Source organism: Arachis ipaensis, chromosome B6 (genome assembly GCF_059453495.1).
Source record: "Arachis ipaensis isolate K30076 ecotype BB chromosome B6, ASM5945349v1, whole genome shotgun sequence".
Lineage (NCBI taxonomy): Eukaryota > Viridiplantae > Streptophyta > Magnoliopsida > Fabales > Fabaceae > Arachis > Arachis ipaensis.
Genome location: NC_142441.1, coordinates 94,019,752 through 94,047,071, shown reverse-complemented (window position 1 = coordinate 94,047,071; position 27,320 = coordinate 94,019,752). Strand labels below are relative to the sequence as shown.

The 27,320-nt window shown below is 40.1% G+C and overlaps 1 protein-coding gene and 1 non-coding gene across 2 annotated transcripts; one reads left to right on the top strand and one right to left on the bottom strand.

The window, feature by feature from the left end:
* Window positions 1-14,961: 14,961 nt before the first annotated feature.
* Window positions 14,962-17,961, bottom strand: LOC148561827 (uncharacterized). The gene is made up of 2 exons (XM_088489968.1): window positions 17,859-17,961; window positions 14,962-16,412 (listed from the first exon to the last, which is right to left on the bottom strand). Exons 1-2 carry the CDS (start codon window positions 17,959-17,961, stop codon window positions 14,962-14,964), a joined length of 1,554 nt encoding a protein of 517 aa, XP_088346094.1.
* Window positions 17,962-20,942: 2,981 nt separating this feature from the next.
* LOC148561826 (small nucleolar RNA R71) lies at window positions 20,943-21,049 on the top strand. The gene has a single exon (XR_015886956.1). It is a non-coding gene; the product is annotated as a small nucleolar RNA R71 (small nucleolar RNA).
* The last annotated feature ends 6,271 nt before the right edge of the window (window positions 21,050-27,320 follow it).

Here is a 27,320-nt window from a genome sequence, read left to right as displayed (position 1 = left end):
TTAAAATTCAAATCTTTTTCAAAAATCATATCTTTTTCAAAATCTTATCTTATCTTATTTCAAAATCAAATTTCAAATTTCAATATTTAAATTCCAAAATTCAAAATCCAAATTTAAAATTTTAAGAATCAAACCTTTTCAAAATTTAAATCCTTTTCAAATTTTTATCTTATATGTTGACTTTTTCAAAATTCAAATTTCAAAATTTAAAAAGTCAAGTTTAAAAATTTTCAAATTTCAAATTTCAAAATTCAAATTTCAAATTTCAAATTTCAAAATTTCAAATTCAAAATTTAATTTTCAAAATTTAAATTTCAATAACCTTTTAATTTAAATTTGTTTTTATTTTTGTTTTTAATTTTTATTTGCTACTATGAACTCTCACCCCTTTGGCTGAGTCTGGTTACAATTATGTTGCAGGAAGAGGAAATTACAATGAGAACAAGCATCATGGATGGGACAATCAAAGATGGAAGGAGCCACAAGGATTTGATCAACCCTCTTGGCGACAACCACCTCCAAGGCACTATCAACAACCATTCCATGATGCGCACCAAAATAATGGTTATGGTGGACCTCTTTGTGACAATCAACACCCACCACAAAATACCTATGAACCCCCTCCTCCATGTAATTTTGAACCACTATACTCACAAGCCCCTTTTCACCATTCACCTCCATATGACCCTAACTCGTATCCACCATACCAACCACCTTATGAGCCAAATGAACCATACACAGAACCACCCCCATTCCAACACAATTACTCTCATGAACCACCACCTCAATATACACCATCTCCTTATCATTATCAAAATGAACCACCTTCCTACCATGAACCCTTTCTCCCAACAAATGAACCCTCCGATCCACCCCAAACCTCCATGGAGAAAGCACTTACCGATCTAAACTCTACGATACAAGCTCTCGTCGCCCAAATTGGACCACTAAATACCTTCAACAATCAACCCTCAAGCTCTAGTGCACTTCCTTTTCAATCATAGAATGATCTCTCCATCCTATTACCACTATCCATGGAAGAGCACCCACATCCATCAATCCAAGAGCAACATGATCCCAATGATGCTATTGACATGGAACAAGAAAGAAGGGATCATCTTTGCGAATCCATACTTCATAAAGAGCTAGAGGAGGCCCTAAAGGTGAAGGTAGTAAAGACCCTTGAAGTCGAAGGAGTGGTTGAAGAATTAGTGAAGGAAGACATCAAATAGGAGTCTGATTTTGTCTTAGAGCAAGAGGAAGCACAAAATGTGGAGATAGGAGAGACCCTTGAAGATGAAATAATAGTTGAAAGAAGTTGTCATGGAAAGAAAATCATCAAGGATGAGTACAATTTTATATTAAAACTACTGGACAGAGCAGTAATTATTAAAGAGGAAGAAGTAGTTGAAGACTTGGGAGATGCTGAACCTCCATGGGAAAGTCAAGACATAGAGCCTCCTTCCAAGACGGTTGCATTTGATGTTGAGGAGGGTGTACAACCTCCAAGGCATGTCATGATTAAGGACTTGAAAGAGGTCGATCAAGAGATGGAGATTCAAGAAGAAGAAGCACAACCTCCCATGCCCTTGGAAAGCAGTGAATAGGAGATTAAATTGGAAGAAAGCTACCAAGAGGAAGAGGTTGAAATTGAAGAAGCTTACAAGGAGGTGGAAGTTGTCAGAGAAGAGCACAAGGGAATGGAGCCTGCAAGTTCATTAGAAACACCTCTCCCAAGGCCATTATTGTCCAACACAACGTTCAAGTGGGTAAAATTCTTATCCTTGACCTTTACCTTCCCACTTGAATATGGGCTAATGGAGACGGATGGTCAACTTAGAGCTCCTTGTGGCATTAAGAGTAAGAGGAAGATGGTCAGTGGTAAGAATTGTCCTGCAAGGTTCATTAAAGTTGGAAGCTTTAAGTTTAAACGCAAAGGTTAGTATAGAGCTCAATTGAATGGGTCTGGGAAGTTGTTTGGACGCTTCAGTGAGAATTCTAAGGCTGAACCACCCAGATGGAATCATGATAATCAACTTGAAGACGGGTACAGAAACATGATTTGGGATCCAGGCATACATGAGGATCAAATTTGGGAGCACAAAGCTTGTGAAGAACTCCATCAAAGCTTAAAGAATCTACCTGGTATTGATAAAGCTTATTGGAAGTCCAAGCATTGGTGGAAGTTTCAGGATGAGTTCAAGCACAAGCTGCCATGACAAGGAGCTCACCAAATGTCCAACTTAAGGACTTTAACTAAAAGTGCTAGGTGGGAGACAACCCACCATGGTATGATCGTTCCTTTTCAATTTTAATTTTATTTCGTTTTGTTTGTTTTGTTTTATTCTATTGAACCTAGAATTATTCATAACCTCTATATCAGCATTTGCATTCTGCATTCTGCATATTGCATACTGCATCAAAAAAAAATGCACGCGACGCGTAAACGTCGCTGACGCGTCCACGTCACAAGTGCATTAGGAAGAAAAGAAAAGTGAACAGAGAGTCACGCGAGAGCGTGGCTGGAGGCGTGCCTTTGGCACAAATTGATCCACGCGACTGGGTCGCTGACGCGATCACATCATTTGCGAAAAATGCCTCCCACGCGTCTGCGTCACCCACGCGAACGCGTGCCCTAAAAATCGACGTAAAAAGGGTATATGGCAGCAAGTTGTGATAGAGTGGGGCTGGAACCGCGCTAGAAGCACAAGCCCCACCACGCGAACGCGTGCCCCACGCGAACGCGTGCCCCACGCGTCTGCGTCGTTTTTCAAAGTATGGTCATCCACGCGATCGCGTCAACCACGCGACCGCGTCACCCAGATTTTTGGCAAAATGCATTTAAAACAGAGAGTTGCGTGACCGCGAGGCTGCCCTCGTGCTAATGGCACAAATCACTCCACGCGAACGCGTGACCCACGCGTTCGCTCACTTCATAGAAGCGCTATCCGCGCGACCGCGTCACTCACGCGTCCGCGTCGCCTGCGCCGCACAACTTATCCAAATCAGCGCCAATTATCTTATCTTTTCTTTTCTAATCCTTATTTCTTCTATCTTTTCTTCTTTCTTCTCCCTTTTCTTACTTTCTTCTTCTTTATCTCTTTAACTTCTCATCCCTCTTCACTTCCATTCTATTTCATTTAATTTATTTGCATACATTCATTGATTGCATTATTTTCATTGGTGTTAGAAATTTATTTGGGTCATTATTTTCTATATTTTTGTGGATTATTAAAGGAATTGTTTGACAATTATATATTACCTTTTAAAGGGTTGCTTAAATGTTCAATTTAATACTTTCAATAGCTTATTTACCATGCTTGCTATGTGTTTGTTGAAAAGCCCATACGGCATTTTGCACTATTTTTAGATTTCTTTTATTCTACTACTCTAAATGCTTACTTTTCACAAAACCCTTTTTATATTTTATTAATTAAATATAATTTTTATTACAAACATGCGGTTAGTTTGAAAGACTTGGTAATCTAACTTGGACATTGAATGCTTGATCTATGCTACTCATGCCTTTGCCAGTATGCCAATAAACATCTTGTATTTAATTGTCATTACATGCACTTGCTATACTTCCATTGATGAACTTTTCATATGTAGTCATGACCATGTGTTAACGTCATTCTTCTTTATTATGCATTGATTACCACCTTTCCCGCTCTCTTCCTTGCTCTAACCCTTAGCTTTAAAAGTTACTTTCTTTTTTCCTTTTCAGGATGGCCACCAAGAAGGGTAAAGAGAAAGCTATTCCCAAACCACCGGCAAAGAAAGGAACAAAAAAAGCCCCAGCTGAGGAACCACAACCCCCATCCACTTGTACATCTTAGCATGCACTGAGGAACCACAACCCCCATCCACTTATGAGCTTATGGAATGGGCGCGAAGGCGCGAAGTACGCCAACGCGTGTATGAAGAAATAGGGAGTGGCGCGGACTTGTACAGCGTGCGTCCGCGTGGATTGAGACACAGAGTTGGCCCAAAAGTGGCACAACTCTCTGGTTCTTGGCCCAGATAGTTAAAATGGGCAGCCTACGCGTGCGCGCACTTTGTGCTTGCGCGTAGGTTGGTTTTTTTGTTTTTTAATGAGCGTCAAAAAGAGCTCATAACCTTCCCATTCTTCTCTGAAACTCTAAACTAGCTAAGATGCAAGATTAAGCGTATTTTGAAACATAGGGGATTCTTCAAATAACTTGAGAAAACTTGCAATTCAAGCAAAAACTCAATTCAAAGAATTATCCCTTATTAAAGCATAGAATGTATAAACATCTTAGCAAGCAAAGAAAAATATACCAAGAAGTAAAGAAACTATATACAATGGAACCAAATTCATTCATTCATTATATCTACAAGAGAATGGAAAGAGTTTACCATGGTGGGGTGTCTCCCACCAAGCACTTTTAGTTTAAGTCCTTAAGTTGGACATTGGGAGGCTCCTTGTCAAGGTGGTTTGCGCTTGTATCCGTCCTTGAACCTCCAAGAGTGCTTGTCCTTCAATTGGTTGTCAGAAGTTCCAACCTTCTTCATTAAGCTTTAGTGAGGTCCTTTCTAAGACGTGAGCTCCCGAGATTGACCATCGTAAGATGATCCAGGATCCCATATCTTGTCCTCGCACCCATCTTCTAGTTGATTGCCTTGACTTTGTTCGGGCGACGAGAAAACATAATTCTCATGGAAGCACCAGACTACTCTCCTAGACCTAATTAATCGAGCATTACACCAACCCATGCTCTCCAATTTCGAGCTTCCCACCATAATGAGCCTAGATTTAGAACGCCAACCACCAAACATCCTCCTCCTTCGCTTAATTCCACAAAGTGCCCTAAGTTGGCCATCTGTTTCAAGCAAACCATACTCAAGTGTGATAGTAAAGCTGAGAGTTAGAAGTTTTATCCACTCAACTGGAGGATTAGATGACGAACTAGGTGGTGGAATTCCCAAAGATCTTGATAAAGCATGATCTACTCCCGTCCATCCTCTTCTAGAGGATTCCACCACTTGGCGAGGTTCTTCAAGTTCCTCCTCATGCCGAGCTTCCTCATGTTCACCTCCTTCTTCACCAATTTCTTCTGTTTCTTCCCCATCACTCTCATCATAGATAGGAGGTAAAGTAAAATCTACCTTGTCATCGAATCTAGACATTTTGGGGAAGGACTCTTTAAACTCGGACGGATCATATGTTGATTCGGAATCATCATAGATAGGAGCGCTTGTTGCTTAGAATACTTCTCCCAGTTCTTCATCTTCAGTAGGCCTTGAAGGTTTCAAGTGTTCCTCAACCTTGCTTTCTAATCCACTGGGGAAGGGTTCAACAAGATCATCGAGGGAGTTGATCAACATAGGTAAAAAATCACTAGTGATGAAACCTACTTCTTGATCAATTTCCTTCGACTCTCTGTTTACTTTTGCAACATTACTCTTTTCTTCGAAATCCCCTTCATGCTTCCTGGAAGAGGGTTTTTCAATTCGAGATTCCTTTATGTGCTCAACGTATCCCAAACATCCGTCTACTACTTTCTTTTGTTCGCTAATCTCTATCTTCTCCCCTTGTTGTCCTTCTGGCTTCAATTCTCCTTCCTCACCATGGAGCTTCAAGTTCATACTCTCACTAAGCTCCTTGATTGTTTCTCCATATTCAACAATGGGGGTACTTAAAGGGCACGAACTTAGGTGAGACGTTAAGTGATTCACGGCTTCTACCATGCTAGCTATCTTTACTCTTAGCTCCTTAAACTTAGTTTCATCCTCCTCTTGCCGCCTTAAGATGCGAGATTCAAGGTTTTTCAGTTCTGATATGAAGGCTTCGTCGGGAGGTGGTGGTGGAAGAGAGGGTTCCTCGGTTAAGGGAAGATTGTTGTAATCAGAAGGTGGTTCATGTTGGTGGGGTTCTTGAGGTGGTGTATGTGGAAATTGTGGTTCTTGGGGATATGGGTATTGGGATGGTGGTCGTTCCATATGTGATTCGAACGGTGGTTGATATGGTATGTATAAGTTATGGTCATGTAGAGTGGAATGGTGGTGTGAGGCTTGTGAGTATGATGTGTGGCTATATTGAGGAATGGGGTCACATGCATATGATGATTGTGGTTGACAACCATAATAAGGGTCATCACACACATTGGACTGGCGTACATTAGGATCAGAATTATACCCATAGGAGTTCGTAGGAGGTTGTTACCATGAAGGTTGTTCATAAGCTTGAGGTTCCTCCCATCCTTGATTCCCAAATCCCTGATGCATATCCTCATTGGAGCTTTCATTTCCTACAACATAGTTTGAACTACACTCATAGCCAAAAGGATGAGAATTCATAATGAAATAGAAAATAAAGACAAAGGGCAATAAGAAATAAAGAAGATAAAATCTTAACTAGTAAAAACTGGCAAACAAACCAAAGTTCAAGCTATTCACAATATGTACAATAGCCAATAACATAGCACCATTGGTCCCCGGCAACGGCGCCATTTTGATGATCGTGACTCTAGGCGGTTTAGAATTTATCTAATGAGGTCTCGTTGTTAAGTATAGTTTCTAAACCAACCAATAGTCCTTTCATACAAAAATTTAGGTTGTCACAAGTAACAGACCCCAATGAAAATTTACCGGAGTATTTGGACTCCGGGTCGTCTCCCTAGGAACCAATGGAGTGCATGCGTATTGGCTATGATGGGGTAAAAAGGTGGTTTTGTTTATGAGATGGCAAGAAAGTAAATTGAGCGAGTAAATAAAGAAAGCAAAATAAAGAACTCTTTGCTAAGACTTGGGTACTTGAGATCACAATCCTAGTTAACACCAATTATTGATAATTATAAGAGGCCAACCCATTAAGTCTACTTCTCGAAGCCTTAAGTACGTAACATTTACTCCTAGACTGGAAGTATGTCAAATAGGCCTAATCACATCCATCCATAAGTCCTAAACTCCCTACCAATTGGCTTAGTAGTGGGTTAGCGTCAATGAGCTTCAAATTGATCACACAGGGTTCTCAAATTACCAAATCCATTGTATCCAAAAACTCAAGATCACTCAAGTCCCTTGCCTTAGACCAAGAGTTGATAAAACTACTCAAGAACTAAAGAGAGCATTTCATGGAACACTTAGAGTGCAATAAAAGTTGACATCACAAATTGCAAAGATACTAAAATCTACCACTATTAATTGCAAGAAAAGTGAGGTCACAACTCAATTCATCAATTAAAGAAACATCAACATCAAAATTGCATTAAATGTAAACAAATCCAACATGAGTCATCATCACAAACGAGAGCAAATTGAGAAACTAGCATAAAAACTAGGAGGAACAAGGTGTAGAAATGAGAAATTATAGAAGAAACAAGATGAGATCAAGTAATTAAACATGAAATTAAAATATTCTAACCTAATCCTAACCTAATTCTAGAGAGAAAAGGGAGCTTCTCTCTCTAGAAAACTAACTAAAGGCTCATGTTGGCTAAACTAATTGCCCCCCCTTTGCTTGGACTTCAATTCTGCATGAAATACACTCAGAAACAAGTTGGATTTGGGCCTGGGCAGCTCAGAAATTGCCCCCAGCGTTTTGCCTTCAAGTGGGCCACGTGAGAGTATCGACGCGTGCGCGCCATGTGCGCGTGTGCGTCACTGGCAAATTCTCAACCCGCGCGGACGCGGCATGTACGCGAGCACGTCCATAGGCGAAATCACTTTTGCGCATGCGCGCCTGGTGCACGTGCGCGTCCTTTGGTGCATTCCCAATCTTTGTTTCTCCATGCATTCTCCCTTTTTGTATGCTTTTCTCCTCATTTCTTCCATCCAATACTTGCCTTACGGACCTGAAATCACTCATCAAATACATCAAGGCATCGAATAGAATTAAAGTGAATTAAAATCACCAATTTAGGGCCTAAAAAGCATGTTTTTACACTTAAGCAAAATTCAAGGGAGAATTACAAAACCATGTTATTTCATTGAATAAATGCGAGAAAAAGTGACAAAATCCCCCAAAATAAGCACAAGATAAATCACGAAATCGTGGTTTATCAACTAGACTGATCACTCACTAAAGTTGCTCAATCCATCAATCCCTGTGGGATTGACGTCACTCTTGTGAGTTATTACTACTTAATGCGACCCGGTACACTTGCCGGTGAGTTTGTGTGGAATCGTTTTACCCTCATCAAGTTTTTGGCGCCGTTGCCGGGGATTGATATAGATCGACAGTGATTAAGTGGGTGAGAAGTCTAGATTAAGCATTTTCTTTGTTTTTGTTCTTTTAATTTTCTGTTTTAAGATGATACCAAGGTGTTTGAGTTATTGCGTCTCTAAGAAATTCTCATCTGTGACATGAATTTTAATTTTCATTGGTGATGTGTTTTACAAAATTCAAATGGAGTTCAACTCATCTTATGACCAAACAAATTTCATGGGATATTATCCACCATCACCAATTTACTATTCTAATGGTGGCCAGGAATATCACCAAAAAATCACAGATTCTGAGCACTCCAATCAATGGAGATATGCTTCAGAGCCACAAGATGAGCAAGACAAATTCATGGGATATTATCTACCACCACAAGATGATTTAGATTATTATCCTCATGGTGACTGGGAATATCAACAAGGAATGAGAGAGTATGAACAATCAAGTGAAATGAACTACTTCCCAAAGGCACAAAGTGACTCATACTGTTATGACACACACACAAATGATGGCTGAGAAGGAAATTGCAATGATTCACATTCTAATCATTCAAAGACATTATCACTTGACTATGCTGTCAATACCTACATTATCACAAAATAATCCACACTGTGATGAATTCAATAATCACTCAAGTTGTGGGTGGGAGGATTAAAACCAAACAGCATTCAATAGTTCATACTCCACTCATCAAGAGACATCATCACTGGAGTGTGATTTCAATAAATTCATGCAAAATTGTCCCCTAATACCACAAGATGATTCACACTCTGATGAATTCTATAATAATTCGCATTGTGGATGGGAGGATTAAAACCAGAAAGCATTTGACAGTTTATATTCCACTTATCAAGAGCCATCATTGCTTGAACAAACCTTCAACTCATTTATGCAAAGTTGTCCAACTTCACCTCCCTGTTTTTCATTTGAAAATCTTTCATCACTTGACTATACCTCAACACAAAGCTTCCTCCAAGATCCATACAATTCATTTCACCAACCACAAGACACACCTGATTACTCACAAAATTCATTTTATATCCCTCAACTCACCACAATACCCACAAGCCCACAAAATCCACCCCAATCTGCTTCTCTCTTGCTACAAGCAGAACAAGACCTGCAAAGTGCCATAGACTCTAGGGAGAGAACTAGAGAACTCTTTGAAAGACAAGAACAATCCTGGAAAGAGCAAGAGACCCTCTTCAAGAAGATGGATGGGCACTTAGAGCAAATGAGGAGAAACTTATAACTGCTGAGCAAGGAAGATGAAGACCAATTGGTGGATGTAAAGGAGGGAGTGGAAGAGCAAGAAGAAGAGGAATTTGTGTCAAGCAAAATTTCGATGAAGAATGAGGTGGTGGAGATATTTGAACCTGAAACCGTACATCTACAGAAGCTATTTAAGATGACAAGGGAACATGAAAACTCACAACCCCCACAAACTTCCCTGAACCAAAGACTCTCAACACTTGAATCTATGATTGAAAAATATAAAGAGGAGATGAACAAATCTTAGGAAGAACAACAAACCTCCTCCATGAAAGTGCTATTACATCAAATGTTGAGTGCAAAAGAGGAAGTGGAAGATCAAGAAAGTGAGAAAGACAATCAAGAAAGTCCATACTCAAGTGAGGTAGAAAGTTGCATAGAAGAAGGGCTCATTGAACCACCAATTCAAAAGGCTTTTAATGAAGATAAAGCTCCAACAATCACACAGCAATCATGTCTTAATATCCAAGCAGTGAAGGCAACTAACAAGAACACCGAAGAGAGGATTGTGACCAAGATACCAAGGACAACATTCAAGAAAAGGTCAACTGCAAAAAATCCTACCCCTGATCCACCAAGCAAGCTCAATCCAGCGAATAACAAAAGGAAGCTTGCTGAGGAGGGACCAAAACAGGTGACAATAGCTGAATCTTCTCCCCCCTTGAGGTCATTCCTTTTAACAAACGGGAAGAAGAGGAAGAAAGTGAAGAACAACATGTCAAGCTAATGACACTAAAAGAGCGCTTGTTGGGAGGCAACCCAACCTTAGGTAACATTTTATTCCTTTGCTTTGTCTATTTTCTTTGTCTGCTTTGTTTAAATTTCAATAAATTGGCATATGATTACATTCTAAGTTTGGTGTTGCCCTGCAATAATCTGTTTTCAATCTTTCTGGATGATTGCATCAAATCAAAAATGAAAGTGTCACACCAAGACTCTAAGTTTGGTGTGCCACTTATTTTTCTATGCAATTTATTCAGCACACCACTTATCTGCATAATCATAATGCCTTTGCAAGGTTATCTTTCTTTTGGTTTAATATTTTTATTATTATCTTTGTTTTAGTCATTTCTTTGCTTTTAATCCTTTCATTTATTTTGCTCTTTAACTGTTCTTGTTAATACCTCACCAAGAAATCCTTAATTGTGACAGATTCTTCGCTTGGTGATTGTATTTAACATATAACAGTTTCATTTTCTTAGTTTTACTGTAAATAATTTGACATGTGATTGCATTCTAAGTTTGGTGTTGTGACACGGCAGCACCAAGGGTGTATTGGTAAAGATTCTCTTCAAGAAAACCGCGTTGTAAGTATAGCTCTACCAACAAAAATCCTCGGGGGTCAAATTTAGAAGAGGGATTTGGTTGTCACAAGTTCAACCCTAATAGAAATAACCGAAGTATTCAAACCTCGGGTCATCTCACAAGGAATAGGCAATCATGTGCTTCGACATTGGTTAGAAATCCGGGGTTGTGAGTTATAAGCATGAAAATAAATGGGAATCTTAACAAACAAGTAATCTTAAAATGCAACAATTAATTCAATCAACTAAGCAAAACATAAGCACTTTCAATGAATAAACAACATTCCACTTAATTCTATTATAACCCAAACAAGAAACTACAACTAAAGCAATTGGTTGAGAAAGTTGATTTCAAGTATGAATAATAAAGGTAACTCTTGGCTAGGCTTGGGAATTGGGATCACCATCCTTGTCTAACAACTATACCTTGACAATTATAAGGAACCAAGCTCATTAAGTCTACTCTCAAAGTCTTAAGTACGTGATATCTACTCCTAGACTTGAAGTACGTCAAATGGCCCTGATCACATCAACCCATAAGTCCCAACCTACCTACTAATTAGATTAGTAGTGGGTTGGCGTCAATGAGTATCAAATTGACCACCTAGGGCTCCCAAACCATCAAATCCATTAGACCCAATGACTCAAGTTTACCCAATTCCCTTGACCTAGGCCAAGAGTGAAAAAGACTACTCCATAATCAAAGTGAACAATTCATCAAACACTTGGTAAGCACTAACAAAATGCATGTTCAAAATAGCAATTAATTGAATTCTACAAATACCCACTAACAATTATCAACATACAATCATCCAAACTACTAGACTAATCATAGAAATCATCAATGTAACATCAACAAGTCAAGATTCACAACATTCATGAAATGGGTATAAAATGATAATTGACAAGAATTCATAAACTATCACAAGATATAAGCAAAATTGTAACAAGAAATTCAAATTGAACAATTAAAACTAGTAATTAACAAGATCCAAGTCGCAAATCTACGCGTGTGCGCCATGCGTGCTCGCGCGCCGATTGTTCTTGTGATCTACGCGTGCGCGCCAAGTGCGCGTGCGCGTCGATAAGAATCTCCAGATTCGTGCGGATGCGTCCGTCCTTGCGCGCCGCTTCCAGCCAATCCCATCCACCCGTGCCCGTGGAGTGCGCTGATGCACGGAAACTTGTCTCTCAACAATTTTTCTTCGGCAAGTATATCAAATTTTTGTCAAGTAAAAACTCACAATAGAAGAGGTCGAATCCCACAGGGATTGATTGGTCAAGCAACTTTAATTAGAGGAATGTTCTAGTTGAACTAGGCAGAATTAGATTTGTGATTTGCAGAAAATTAAATGGCGGAAAAGTAAATAGCAGAAACGTAATTGCTGGAAATAAAGAGCTGAAAGTAAATAGCGGAAAGTAAATTGTAGAATGTTAAATGGGAAGGGGAGTTTAGCATGAAAGTAAATAGCAGAAAGTAAAGAGAATGGGTAAGATCAGAAATGGAAAATTCATTGGGCTTAGGAGATGTTGCATTCTCCGGATCAAGTTCATTTTCATCTCTTCCTCAATCAATGCATTCATTGATCTCCTTGGCAATCTTAAGTGATCGAATTCTAATTTCTTGGTAATTCAATCTCTCAAATCTTGATCAATAGCCAATTCCTTGGTCAATTGCTCATGAGAAGAGATGAAGTATGGTCACCGATTATACCACATGTATTTCCAAATCAAAGTGTTGGTAGGATTATATGTCACTATATCCATCCAAACCCCAATTTATTCCAATATGAGAAAGCATTTCTAGCATGATCTCTTCATTCCTCTTCCAAAGTTCCGAAGAGATCCAAGTATGAATAGCTTCTTTTCCAAGATAACTACCCAATTGAATGAATATTGAAAGGTTTCTAGTAAAATCAAGAGAAAATATAGAAGAAGAATAATGAAAACTACTATTGATCCATCAAATTACAACAGAGCTCCCTAACCCAATGAAAGGGGTTTAGTTGTTCATAGCTCTGGGAATGGAAAACAAAGATGGAAAATACATTATGAAAAGTAAACTAGAAGTGCAGAGAAAGTAAAATTATATCGAGAGTAGCTCTCAAATTTCCAACCCCCTTTTTGATTCAAAACTACCCCTATATATACTACTCTTCTGATCTTCTAGTTGGTTCTTCAAGTCTTGGATATGGGCCTTTGGATCTTGAGTTTGAAGCATTTATCTTGTTCAGTGGGATTTGCTTTACTTGTAGAGAGAAAGTATGAAGTGGGCAGGGACTTTTAGCTTAGGATGTTAGTGGTGTTAACGTTAAGTGAAAGTGTGGGTTCGAGAACGTTAGTGGCATTCGCCTTTTTCACTAACGTTCCTAACCCAATGGTGACCCACGTTAACTTCAACGTTAGTGGCATCAACGTGACCACTAACGTTGGCTCTTGATCCTTCGCACACGTTATTGGGACTTACCTTTTCCAATAACGTTGAGAATCCTCCCTTCCCTACGTTAGAGTTCACGTTAGTGTGGCTAACGTGACCTTTAACGTAGGCTTGCCAAATCTTCAAAAACGTTAGTGACACTTACCTTTGTCACTAACGTTTCAAAACGCCCTTACTTCCCACGTTAGAGTTCACGTTAACTAGGTTAACGTGGCTTCTAACGTGGTGGTGATAGCCATCTCCAACGTTAGTGACCAAGGTGAGTGTCACTAACGTTGGCTCATCATTCTTTCATCCACGTTAGCTTCCACGTTAACTAAGTTAACGTGGGAGTTAACGTTGCTCATAGTGGCTCATTCCAACGTTAGTGACAAAGGTGAGTGTCACTAACGTTGGCGATTCTTGCTCTCTCCACGTTAGCTTCCACGTTAACTAAGTTAACGTGGGAACTAACGTGGCTCAAAATGGCTTAGTCCAACGTTAGTGACAAAGGTGAGTGTCACTAACGTTGGCCATTCTTTTGCTTCCCCACGTTAGTCACAATGTTTGCTTGAGTCAAGATGTAAGTGAAATTTTACCCAAAACTTGCTTATTTCCTAAGAAAGTGCATGAAACTACACTAAAAAAAATAAAGAAAAGGTTAGTGAAACTGGTCAAAATGCCCTGGCATCACAACACCAAACTTAAAGCTTGCTTGACCCTAAGCAAGTACTGGAACAAGAGAATGATGAATGAAATGCTAAGAGTTACGAGTCATTATTGTGGAAGTCATGTCCTTGATTTTATGGTGGTTTCATGTATAGCAACTTAGGTTCATTCCTTCACTGGCTTTCAGACCTTTATCATGTCTTGAATATTCACTTGATTGCACCCTATGAGACTCTTATTCATTGATCCTTTTATTATTTTCAGGGTTTGATTGTGCTCTTAGGCTAAGTGCTCTGTAAGGGGGCGACTCTTTAAGATAAGCTTTTAGCCAACACTCCCAAACCAGTTGGTTCAAGGTGCTAGGTGTTAAGACACCCCTAAGGACTTACTCCCTCAAGTCTCTTTCCCCCATACATACACACCACAGGCACATGGTTTGTTTATTTTCTTTCTTGAGACCTTGGTGTCCAGCACCTCTTTGGGTTACTAAGTGTTCTGTAGCAAGGGTTACTCTTGATAGTGGACTTTCAGCTGATAATCCTGGGTTAGTTAACCCAAGTTACCAAGTGATAAGGCACCCCTGAGAGCTTATTCATCCAAGTAAATCCATTACACAAGAGCACCACAGACACATGCCTCAAGATTCAAACCCTTGGTGCCAGCCTTATTTCTTACTCTTTTCCTTTTATTTCTCAACTTTCATTTTCTCTTTCCCTTTTTATTATTAGGATTTTGTTATTTAGCTAGTCTCATGGGGTGTGTTTCAAGCATATGATTCCGGATAGATAGTTGCCTTCCCACCTTATTGGTGAACCAACTTAGCTAATCTATTACCATACCACAAACTTAGGAACTTACTCCACAACTTGAACTCTACTCTGGTCTTTCATAACATCTCTTTTTATTTGATTCAAAAGGAGACAAGCAACACAATAAGCAAGATGGAATTGAAAACAGGCAATTTGAATAGTAATCATAGACCTAAGCAAGGAGAATACTAAACACAGAATTGAAAATCCTAAACTACCATGGAAGCATGTTCTATTTCATACATGATTTTCCTTATTTAAAAACTTGAAAAAGATGGGACAATGAGGGAACTCCACCACCTTTTACTCTTGGGGGTGCTCCTGCTCTCCTTCTTGTTTGTCCTCTTTGTGTTTTTCTTGAGTGCTTGCACTCCCACTTCCCTTGCTTTTTCCAATCAACTTCTTCCAGAAGCCAGCGTCTTCCATCTTCTTCTTCAGTGTTTCCTTCTGGTGTTTCACCTTCCCTTCCTCTTGTTCTGTTAGCTCTTTTTGGACTTCATCATACCTGGGGATTGCAGAGTGCAGATTATGCATATGACTAGACATATAGTTCAACTTGGCTTGAGTGTTTATGTAGAACTCCTCCCTATGTAGTTGCCGTCCTTCATTCAGTACACTGAACTCATTGAATGCCTTCGCCTGAGCTAGTTGTCGTTGATTGAGTTCTTGAAGGCGCTTGTCTTGTCTCTCTTGTCTTTCAGTCACTTGATTTATGGCTTGGGTAAGCTGGGAATAGTGTTCCATTTGCTGTTTTTGCCATTCTCCTTGTTGATTCATCCAATTAGAAAGGAGCTCTTCTTGATGATCCATCCTTTTAGCTTGAATGTACAGTTGTTGTTCTTGTCCCTCCATATAACTCCTTGCTAGCTCCTCAATGGCTCCATGAATGTGATTCAGGTTTATGTTGGTTGGGTCATAACATTCTCTTTGTTGGTGTTCTTCCTGATGAGACTCTTCTTGGTGAGATCCTCCTTTTGGTTTTGGCTTTCCTATGTGAGGTCTTCTTTGTTGTTGGGCTGGTGTCACATGAGTTAGACGCTGAAACATAATTAGCCTCCCAGGATTTAACCAATCTGGGTTACTATCCTCGAAGACAACCTTGGCCTTCGTGCACAGTCTGAAGATGGTGCTGGGGTACCAAAGCCTGGCACCCGAATCAATCTTCTCAGCTGACTCTTGAATTCCCTCAGCTATAAGTTCGTGCACATTAATATCTCCACCTTGTACTACGCAATGTACCATAGTAGCTCGAGTGACGTTGACCTCGGAATTGTTCACTGCTGGGAGGATAGATCTCCTCACGAGTTCAAACCATCCCTTGGCTTCAGGGCTGAGGTCTCCTCTCTTGATGAACCTGGGTCTCTTATCCGCATACCTTTCCCAGTCAGCTCCTATAACACATATGTCATTCACAATTTGTTCGAGTTCATCATTGTCAGGGCTCTTACTTACTCTTGCTTGATAACCAAGCTCATCAAAATGTGGTGATTTCAACTGAAGAGTCCTTGTTATAGCATTGGGGCTGAAGTCCACCTCTCTCCCTCTTACGTAACTTTTGAAGGTGGGGGCCTTGGTTTTGTCTTCTCTGGCCACATTTGCATAGAACTCTTTGATGAGGTTTGCATTTATCTTCCCCTCTAGGTTCGTAGGCCTTCGCCAACCCCTTTGTTCAATCTTCTCTCGAATTTGTGGGCACTCATCCTCGTCAATTTGGAATGTTAACTCAGGCAGTATCTTCTTGAGCTTTATCCGTTGATAAACCACTATTTTATGGTTTATCTTATGTTCAATTGAGTTGTTTTTATCTACTCTTTACCCACTTATTCATACTATTTGCATGAGTTTACATTTGCCTTCCTAATTATGTGCTTTGATTGAAAACATGCTTCTTTGGACTTAGCTTTGCTAATATTAATCCTCTCTTATTACCATTAGATGCTTTGATATGTGTGTTAAGTGCTTTCAGAATTACAGGGCAGGAATGGCTCAGAGGATGGAAAAGAAGCATGCAAAAGTGGAAAGAATACAAGAAGTTGGAGAAATTGCTAAGCTGTCCAGCCTGACCACTCTGCACTCAAACGGCTATAACTTTAGCTACAGAAATCCAAACAACGCGGTTCCAGTTGCGTTGGAAAGCTAACGTCCGGGACTTCGATTTGATATATAATATGCTATAGTTACCCTGAAGCTAGGCGATGCGACCGCGTGCTCCATGCGGCCGTGTCGCAGTGACGGAAATCAGCGTATTTGAATTCTTCTCCAGTGATTTCCGGGCTGTTTTCGACCCAGTTCGCGGCCCAGAAAACACAGATTAGAGGCTATAAAGTGGGGGATTGTATCCATTCATGAGAAAGCTCTCATATTCACAATTTTAGGAGTAGATGTAGTTTTTAGAGAGAGAGGTTCTCTCATCTCTCTTAGGATTAGGATTTAAGACTTCTCTTAGTTTTAAGAGTGACTCTCGATCCCAAGGTTAAATGTTTTTTTCTGTTTAAATTGGTTTCTATTTTTATTCACCTTAGTACTTTAATTGATATTTATCTTTTGAATAATTGGCTTATGGCTTTCATGTTATGATTTTCTTTATTAATGCAATTGAGGTATTTTCAGATTTGTGATTTATATTTAGCTTTTTACATTCTTGGTTTTGGTTAAGAAATCAGTAACTCAGGAGTTATCCAATTCAACAGCATAATTGATAATTGTTATCTTGCCAATTGAATTGAACTTCAATAATCCCAATCTTTTCTTAGGAAATAAATAGGATTCGAAGATCAAACTAATTAATCCCTTGACTTTCCTTTACTTTAGTAAAGGTTGACTAAGTGGAATTAAGATTCAATTTTTATTATCATTGATAAGGATAACTTGGTCTGGACTTCTAATTTCTAATACCTTGCCAAGAGTTTATGTTTATTGTTATTTTATTCCCTCTGCCATTGCTTTTCTAACTTTTTACCTTGATCCAAAAACCCCAAAACATACCTTTGCATAACCAATAATAAGAACATACTTTCCTGCAATTCCTTGAGAAGACGACCCGAGGTTTAAATACTCGGTTATCAATTTTAAAAGAGTTTGTTACTTGTGACAACCAAAACGTTTGTATGAAAGGACTTTTGAAGGTTTAGACACTATACTTGCAAAGAGGATTTATCCGTAAATTTCTAGACCACGCAAAAGTTCTCTCATCATCCGTTCAAATTCGAGTTCATGAAATGCAGTTTTGAAACCCCTCTCATCGAAAGGGGTGCTCTCCACCGGTTCTTTCCTCTTTTGCCTCTTGGAGCTTGATGATGCCATGAGTCTGAGTTGATGTGTGAAGAGGGTGGAAGGTACGGATAGATGAGGAATTCGGTTGGTTAGGACAAGGTGTGATGAAAGGATTTGGATGCCGAAGGTGTGAAGTGTGAGGAATGGGAATTGGAATGTGAAGGGAAGTACGGACTAGGACTCACTTATATACGGAAGTGATGAGTGAATGAAAGGTGTGGATTGATGGGGTGGTTGTGTGATGGACAGATGGGGTTTAGCATGGGTGAGCACAAGGATCACCAACTTTATGATGGGGTTGGTTCAGTTTCCAAGCTTGATCTTCTTCAAATGTTGCATGGCAACCATTCCCAATGCAATCCCCTTGAAGACACGTGTGTAGTATCTTCCTTTTGTGTTATCCGAACCCTTCAATTGCCCCATCAATGCTCCTACAAAATAAAAGAAATGTGATTAAAAACACACTTGTAGTAAGTGGCGGCAACATGAAAAGGCTAACCACTTTTTAAAGTTTTTGTTTTTAACTAACTAAGTGCTATTCATGAGTGCAAACCAACTGACTAACTCAACATCCATGTATGCAACATTGGCAACACCAAACTTAGTTTAGTGCCATGTGGTGTAAAAGATTTGTTCAAGGCCCCTAAGAGTGACATGATGTGGGTTACATTTATGTTCTCTTAGTGTGCCTTGAACACCAAACCTGTTTCTCACTATATGTTGCACACAAGGATTCATTCAAGTGCATATCAAGTTGATTTGAGATTCATGAACGCATTATTAACTATTTTTAAAAGCATGTAAAACATGGGTTGCCTCCCATGAAGCGCTTCTTTAGCGTCACTAGCTTGACGTTCTGCCTTTATCAGGGTGGTTGGTAGTGCTTCAAGTCCTCCCTCCTTGCAGTAAATCTATCTCCATTGGCTTCATCAAGGATCTCCACATGTTCTAGGGAGAGAACTCTGTTGATGGTAAAGACTTTAGGTAGCTGAGATGGGATGGTGGGGAGATCGGGGGGAATGGCTGGGAAGTAAGCTGAGATTACTTTATCCCCTGGAGAGAAGTCCTCTGTAGGGATCTTCTTGTTCCTCCACCTATTTGGTACCTTCTTCTTTGTTCCTTTTGATGTTGCCTTGCTCTTTGTGACCTCCTCTTCCAAGGAGATTTTGTTGCTGGTCTCATATAACTCTGGTGGTTTAGGTTTCTCCTGATTTTCCTTGAGCTGTGACAGCTACTGATTCCCTTGTTCATCAACTAAGGGGATTCCCAGATGTGCTGGTTGTGCTTCAGTGCTTGTTTCTTCGTTCAGTATCTCACTGTGATTCTTGCTTGATTCTTTGTTCTCTTGATCTGTTTCTTGTGAAGGTTTGAAAACATTGAAGGTGAGTTGTTCGTCATTGATCCTCAAAATTAGCTCCCCTTGCTCCACATCTATAGGTGCTCTGGCTGTAGCTAGGAATGGTCTTCCCAATATGATTGGGTGGAGGTGACTCTCTTCCATGTCCAAGATGACAAAGTCTGTGGGAAGGAAGTATTTTCCAACCTTCACCAGCACATTTTCAACCACTCCTATTGCTTGTTTTTGAGTTTTGTCAGCCAGCCTGATAACTACATCTGTGGGTATTATCTCATTGATCTATAGCCTCTTCATAATGGATAAAGGCATTAAGTTGAGGCTTGCTCCCAGATCGCAAAGTCCTTTATCAAACATTGTTTCTCCTATGGCACAGGGGATGTGAAACTCCCGGGGTCCTTCCTCTTTGTCGGCAGCTCTGGTTGAATGAGAGCACTGCACTCCTTATTCATCACTATTGTTTGTCCTTCTTTGAGTGAGCTTTTCCTGGTCAGCAGCTCCTTCATATACTTAATGTATGAGGGCATTTGTTGGAGGGTATTGATGAATGGTATGTTTTACATGGAGAGATGCAAATATGTCAAGAAACCTTGAGTATATTCTCTTCTCTACACAGCCATTTAGTAATTGGGGAAAGGGTGCATAGAGTCTCAGCAGCTCCTTCTATGTCAGCTCCTTCTGTGTAATTGTGGTTTCTTGATGATTCTCCCCCTGCTTTCCTACTGAAGTATCTTCAGGTTGTTCTAATGGGTTGTTCAGCTCTTCCTCAGTCTCCTTATCACTTATAGTAACCATCTTGCAATCTTCCCATCTTACTTTCTTTGCTTCACCTCTTGGGTTTTTCTCTGTGTCACTTGGGAAGCTGTCTGTAGGTTTGGGAATATGCTCGGAGAGGTATCCCACTTGAAATTTCAGCCTCTTGATGGTGTCTCCCTGGTTCTTGATACTGGCTCGCACCTCCTCTTTGAACACCTTGTTATCTTGAATCTCTTTGCATATGCCTTCAAGTATAGTCTCAATCCTTGAGAGTCTATCTTCAGATGATGGTGAGTTGAGGTTGGAGGGATGAGAAAGGCCATTTTGGCTTTGGTATGGATGTTGAGGTGTGTTGTTAGGTGGGTGTTGATATGATCTTTGCGTGGAATGTTGGTGGGCTGCATTGTTGTTGGGGTTGTGGCGTCTCTGATCTTGGTCTTGGTCTTGTTGATTTCACCATCCAAAGTTTGGGTGGTTCCTCCAACCAGGGTTGTAGGTCTTAGAGTATGGATCATGGGTCTGCCTGGGTGAGTTTCCAATGTAGTTGGCTTGTTCATGCTCACCTTCTGGCTCTGCATTCACCCCCTATTGGGTTGTTGATGAGGTGGTGATTGCTGCTACTTGGTTTCTCTCCATCTTCTTGGTAAGATCAGCCAGCTGCTTGGTGATAAGCTTGTTTTGGGCCAGCAGTGCATCCATATTGTTCAGCTCTATCACTCTTCTAGTGTTGCCTCTTTCAGAAGCATAGAAGTAGTCATTCTAAGCTACAGTCTCAATGACATCTATGGCTTCTTCAATGGTCTTCTTCTTGTTCAGAGATCCCCCGGATGAGTGGTCTACTGCCTTCTTCGATTCATAAGAAAGACCTTCATAGAAAATGTGCAACTACACCCATTTATTGAACATATCTGGTGGGCACCTTCTTGTAAGGTCCTCAAACCTCTCCCATGCTTCATATAGAGTCTCACCATCTTGTTGTCTAAAAGTTTGAACTTCAGCTCTCAACCTGTTGATTTTTTGAGGAGGATAGAATCTTGCCAAAAATTTGTTCACCACATCTTCCCAGGTTGTTAAGCTCTCCTTCGGGAAAGACTCTAACCATTTGGATGCCTTGTCCTTGAGTGAGAAGGGAAATAAAAGTAGTCTATAGGTGTTAGGATGAACACCGTTAGACTTCACAGTATCACATATCCTCAGGAAGGTGGTTAAATGTTGGTTGGGGTCTTCTTGGAGACCTTCTATAAACGAACAGTTGTTCTGAACAAGGGTGATGAGCTGTGGCTTTAGTTCAAAGTTGTTGGCATGTATGGTTGGCTTTTGAATGCTACTCGCACAGTTTTCTGGGTTTGGGTTGATATAAGAGCCTAAAACTCTTCTCTCCTGCCCAGCATGATTTGCTAGACCTTCTCTGCCATGGTTGTGAGCCTCTTCTTCATGATGGTTCTCCATATTTTCATCCATGTTTGGTTCAAAATAATCCTCCTCTTCCTCAGCACCAACTACTCTCTTTCCTCTTGCTTCCCTCCTTAATCTAAGGAAGGTCCTCTCAGGTTCAGAATCAAAGGAAGTTGAAGCCCCGCTTCTTCTCTCTGTCATACAACCAACAAGACACAAGCAAGGAAATAGATACAGAAAGTGTTTCTATTAGAATTGATGTTATTGTGAGTGATGCAGTATATCAAACAGTTAGTAGGTTAGTGGACTGAATTGTAAACAACATAAAAAAGTAGGGGAAAGAGGAGAAAATAACTAAAACTCAAAGTAAATTACTCACACAAAACTTTAAATCAAACAAAAGAAAAATGCTCAATCTAGTTATCCTCCAATTTAATCATTGTTGATACAAAATCAATCCCCGACAACGGCACCATAAACTTGATGCACGGAAACTTGTCTCTCAACAATTTTCCTTCGGCAAGTATACCGAATTGTCATCAAGTAAAAATTCACAATAGAGTGAGGTCCAATCCCACAGGGATTGATTGGTCAAGCAACTTTAATTAGAAGAATGTTCTAGTTGAACTAAGCAGAATTGGATTTGTGATTTGCAGAAAATTAAATGGCGGGAAAGTAAATAGCAGAAACGTAAATGCTGGAAATAAAGAGCTGAATGTAAATAGCGGAAAGTAAATTGCAGAATCTTAAATGGGAAGGGGAGTTTAGCATGAAAGTAAATAGCATAAAGTAAAGAGAATGAGTAAGATCAGAAATGGGGAATTCATTGGGCTTAGGAGATGTTGCATTCTCCGGATCAAGTTCATTTTCATCTTTTCCTCAATCAATGCATTCATTGATCTCCTTGGCAATCTTAAGTGATCGAATTCTAATTTCTTGGTAATTCAATCTCTCAAATCTTGATCAATAGCCAATTCCTTGGTCAATTGCTCATGAGAAGAGATGAAGTATGGTCACTGATTATACCATATGTATTTCCAAATCAAAGTGTTGGTAGGATTATATGTCACTATATCCATCCAAACCCCAATTTAGTCCAACATGAGAAAGCATTTCTAGCATGATCTCTTCATTCCTCTTCCAAAGTTCCGAAGAGATCCAAGTATGAATAGCTTCTTTTCCAAGATAACTACCCAATTGAATGAAGATTAAAAGCTTTCTCGTAAAATCAAGAGAAAAGATAGAAGAAAAATAATGAAAACTACTATTGATCCATCAAATTACAACAGAGCTCCCTAACCCAATGAAAGGGGTTTAGTTGTTCATAGCTCTGGGAATGGAAAACAAAGATGGAAAATACATTATGAAAAGTAAACTAGAAGTGCAGAGAAATGAAAATTATACAGAGAGTAGCTCTCAAATTTCCAACCCCCTTTTTGATTCAAAACTACCCCTATATATACTACTCTTCTGATCTTCTAGTTGGTTCTTCAAATCTTGGATATGGGCCTTTGGATCTTGAGTTTGAAGCAGTTATCTTCTTCAGTGGGCTTAGCTTTACTTGCAGAAAGAAAGTATGAAGTGGGCAGGGACTTTTAGCTTAGGACGTTAGTGGTGTTAACGTTAAGTGAAAGTGTGGGTTCGAGAACGTTAGTGGCATTCGCCTTTTTCACTAACGTTCCTAACCCAATGGTGACCCACGTTAACTTCAACGTTAGTGGCACCAACGTGACCACTAACGTTGCTTCTTGATCCTTCGCACACGTTATTGGGACTTACCTTTTCCAATAACATTGAGAATCCTCCCTTCCCTACGTTAGAGTTCACGTTAGTGTGGCTAACGTGACCTTTAACGTAGGCTTGCCAAATCATCGAAAACATTAGTGACACTTACCTTTGTCACTAATGTTTCAAAACGCCCCTACTTCCCACGTTAGAGTTCACGTTAACTAGGTTAACGTGGCTTCTAACGTGGTGGTGATAGCCATCTCCAACGTTAGTGACAAAGGTGAGTGTCACTAACGTTGGCTCATCATTCTTTCATCCACGTTAGCTTCCACATTAACTAAGTTAACATGGGAGTTAATGTTGCTCATAGTGGCTCATTCCAACATTAGTGACAAAGGTGAGTGTCACTAACGTTGGCGATTCTTGCTCCCTCCATGTTAGCTTCCACGTTAACTAAGTTAACGTGGCAACTAACGTGGCTCAAAGTGGCTTAGTCCAACGTTAGTGACAAAGGTGAGTGTCACTAACGTTGGCCATTCTTTTGCTTCCCCACGTTAGAGTCCATGTTAACTGAGTTAACATGGCTCTTAACGTGGTCGATATGAGCTTGGTCCAACGTTAGTGACAAAGGTGAGTGTCACTAACATTGGCTTCATTTTCTTCTTCCACGTTAGAGTTCACGTTAACTTAGTTAACGTGACTCTCAACATGGGCTATGATGGCTTCGAGGACGTTATTGGCGATTACTTTTCTCATTAACGTTGCAAGCTAGCTCCCATTCCACGTTAGAGGTGATGTTAGTTAGACTAATGTGGCTGCTAACGTGGTTCTTCCTTACTTCCTTTGTCCTGAAATCAAGCAATAAAGTGCATCAAAGTTCTAGTCCAAGTTATGAGATATGCATCATCCAATTTGTCATTCAATTTATGCATAATTCTCATGAATTCATATAAAAATCACAATGTTTGCTTGAATCAAGATGTAAGTAAAATTCTACCCAAAACTTGCTTATTTCCTAAGAAAGTGCATGAAACTACCCTAAAGCCATAAAGAAAAGCTTAGTGAAACTGGCCAAAATGCCCTTGCATCATGCGCGAGCGCGCCGATGCTGCTTTTCCAAGATCTCAATTCTTCATGTTCCTCTCTTTTGTACATGCTTTCTCCCTTTCTTCTAAGTCATTCCTACCCTATAATTCCTGAAATTACTCAACAAATACATCACGGCATCGAATGGCAATAGAAGAGGATTAAAATATGGAAATTTTAAGGCAAAATAAGCATGTTTTACATCATAAAGCAATATTGGGAAGTGAACACAAAACCATGCATTTCTTGCGAATAAGTATGAGAAATATTGATAAAATCCCTCAAAATAAGCACAAGATAAACCACAAAATCGGGGTTTATCAAATCTCCCCACACTTAAACCAAGCATGTCCTCATGCTTAAAATAAAAAGACCAAAGATCATGGTGAGAAAGGGTTTATGAAATGCAAACTACCTAAGTGGATGCATGCAACTAATGTAAAATCATATATATACTTGGTCAAGAGTAAATCTATCCTTCAAGAATACATGTAAGCAGATAGGGTGAAAATAGTATGCAATTTATGAATCCTACCAAATTGAATATCACTAAAGAGTGCATATGACTTGGTAAACGAACGCTTGTGAAAGCTGGGAACAAGCATTGAGCATCGAACCTTCACCGGAAGTATATCCACTCTATTTGCTCAAGTGTCTAGGGTTCGTCACTCAATCTCCTCCTAATCATGCTTTCCAAGATTTGTCTTTCATCTAACAATCAACAATTACTTAATGCATGCTTACAAGTATCATGAGGTCTTATTCATGGGTTGTAACGGGGCTAGGGTGAAGGTAAGGATGTATATGGTCAAGTGGGTTTCAAATTTGAGTCCTTGATCAACCTAGGATCCACTAGACACATAGAACAACCTATACAACTACAATATATTCCTAGCTACCCTTGAATTTTACCCTTTTTGCATACTCATGCATTCTTTTCAATTCACACCCATATGCATTGTTTTTGTTACTCTATCTCGGGGCGTCTTTGTCCCCTTTCATTGTTTTCTTTTTTTTTTTTTACATCCCCTTTTCTTGGGGTTTCTTTGTGAACCAAAGTGTCAATACATATGGTGTAATCATTCAACATATGAGTATGTTCCCAAAATCCTAGAATTTTTCAATTGCACTACAATTATATACCTACATATCTACCCGAATTTCCCAAGTATACCCTCCTAATTGAATGATACACATCCTAAGTTGCCTAAGCCAATCAAGGATTCAAATTCAGAAACATTCATAGTTTTTCACTTAGGGTTGTTGATGTGCTCTATTTAAGAACAAGAGGGTTTATCAAAAGCTCAAAATTGGTTAGCAACGGTAGATATAAGGGTTAAGGCTATTTGGGAGAAGTGACTATTGAATTGATGGCCTCAATCATGTAGATGCATTCATACACAAAGCAATGGATATATAGAATCAGACAAAGCAAGGATCACACTCATAGAGAGAGAGATATGCACACAAGAATGGAAATAATGGTTAAAAGATGTAACCATGCAATAGGCTCAAAGCTTTCATGCTTGTGTCCTTAGCTCAATTACTATGTTCCAAAATACATTCTTAAAGCAAGTTTACTGCAAAAATTTTCAGAATTTTTGGTAGGTCACCCAGAACACAGTTTCTTGGAAAGAAAGTTATTGTTTTGACCAAGTAACGCTATAGAAACTAACTATCATGCAAAGGGTATTTACAAGCAAAACTAACTACACATGCAATATATAAAAAGAAAAATAAATCCATGGGTATTGAGGGGAAGAGAACGTTACCCATGGAGATCGGTCGGACGACCTCCCCACACTTTAGAAATTAGCACGGTCCTCCGTGCTACGAATAATATGCAAGGGACTGTTGGGACCGGAGCCTTCACTATCCCCTTCATCAGAGCTCCCATCACTCGGGTCTGAGGTGGATGTGAATATTTCGGGTTCCTCCATGCTGGGGGTAACAAAACCCAGAAGTGTTTTGATGTAAGTATATCGGCGGTGGTTGCGCTGCTCATATCTATCAAGCTTTTGGTGAAGATCTTCTATCCTTTGATGTGTGGATCTCAGTGGTGGTGATGATGAGCTAGAAGGAAAGAGAAGTGGCGGGGCCATGTCGAGGCTTGGTTTGTTCATGGGAAGGTGTAGGTATTTTCTGCTTGGGACCACATCGCCCTTAGCCGGAACCATAATCTTCTTATCCTTGGCTTCCCAAGAAACACCCGCAGCAGCAACTAAGTCAGACCCCAATGCTGAAAATGCCAAATTACCCCGGTCGTGAACTTGACTCATCGCTTGCTTGACAAGAGGCAGAATATTCACCGGCTTCTCCGTGAGAACACACCAAACAAGGAAGGCAAGGTCCGCCGTGATGGGCGACTTGTGGGTGCTAGGCAGCACATAGTGGGATAGGATTTGGGCCCAAGCTCTAGCTTCCACAGTGAGGAAGCGAGCGACAATGCTCTTGGGCCTCATCCGGAGTCGACCATGGATCCAAAATCCTTCTGGTTCAGCAATCACTCGGAGAATCGAGTCCCAGTTGAATTCATACTTCTCACGCTGACGTAATACTTCTTGGTAGCCATCCATGTCACTTGGCACCGGTAAGACATTAAGCACTTGCTGAATAGCCTCTTCTGAAACTGAGACTTGCTTCCGGCGCATGTACACCGATTGAAGAGAGGGAGGATGGTAGTTGGTATAAAGTTCTTCCACCCAAGAGAGGTTGATTTCTCTTGGTTTTCGCAAAAGAAACTCCCATCCTCGCTGTTCAATGCGGGGCAAAATATAAGGAGCAACCTTGTCCGGCGGAGCGAGTAGATGCTTGGGGTGATAGTTTCTTACCGCTATGGAGGGGAACATTAGTTCACAGAAGCGGTTAGGGAACCTTGAAGGATCTTTCGCCGGCTTGCCCTTGTCATTCGCATCAATAGGAGCGGGTGTCTTTCCTTTCTTAGATAGGGGTTTGGCTCCTACTGAAGAATCCGCCTTAGAATTTGATTTTTGGGGTGCCCACTTTGCAGCCGGTTTCCTTGGAGCTATCCCCTTGCCTTTCTTGGTGGCCATCCTAAAACAAGGAGAGA

Bases quoted from the DNA above. Each gene is read 5' to 3' on its own strand.
- LOC148561827 (XM_088489968.1), bottom strand. From the start codon at position 17,961: ATGGCATCATCAAGCTCCAAGAGGCAAAAGAGGAAAGAACCGGTGGAG. The intron at 16,413-17,858 runs AACGGATGATGA...TAGTGGTTTATC, and splicing joins ATTTCATGAACTCGAATTTG to AACGGATAAAGCTCAAGAAG.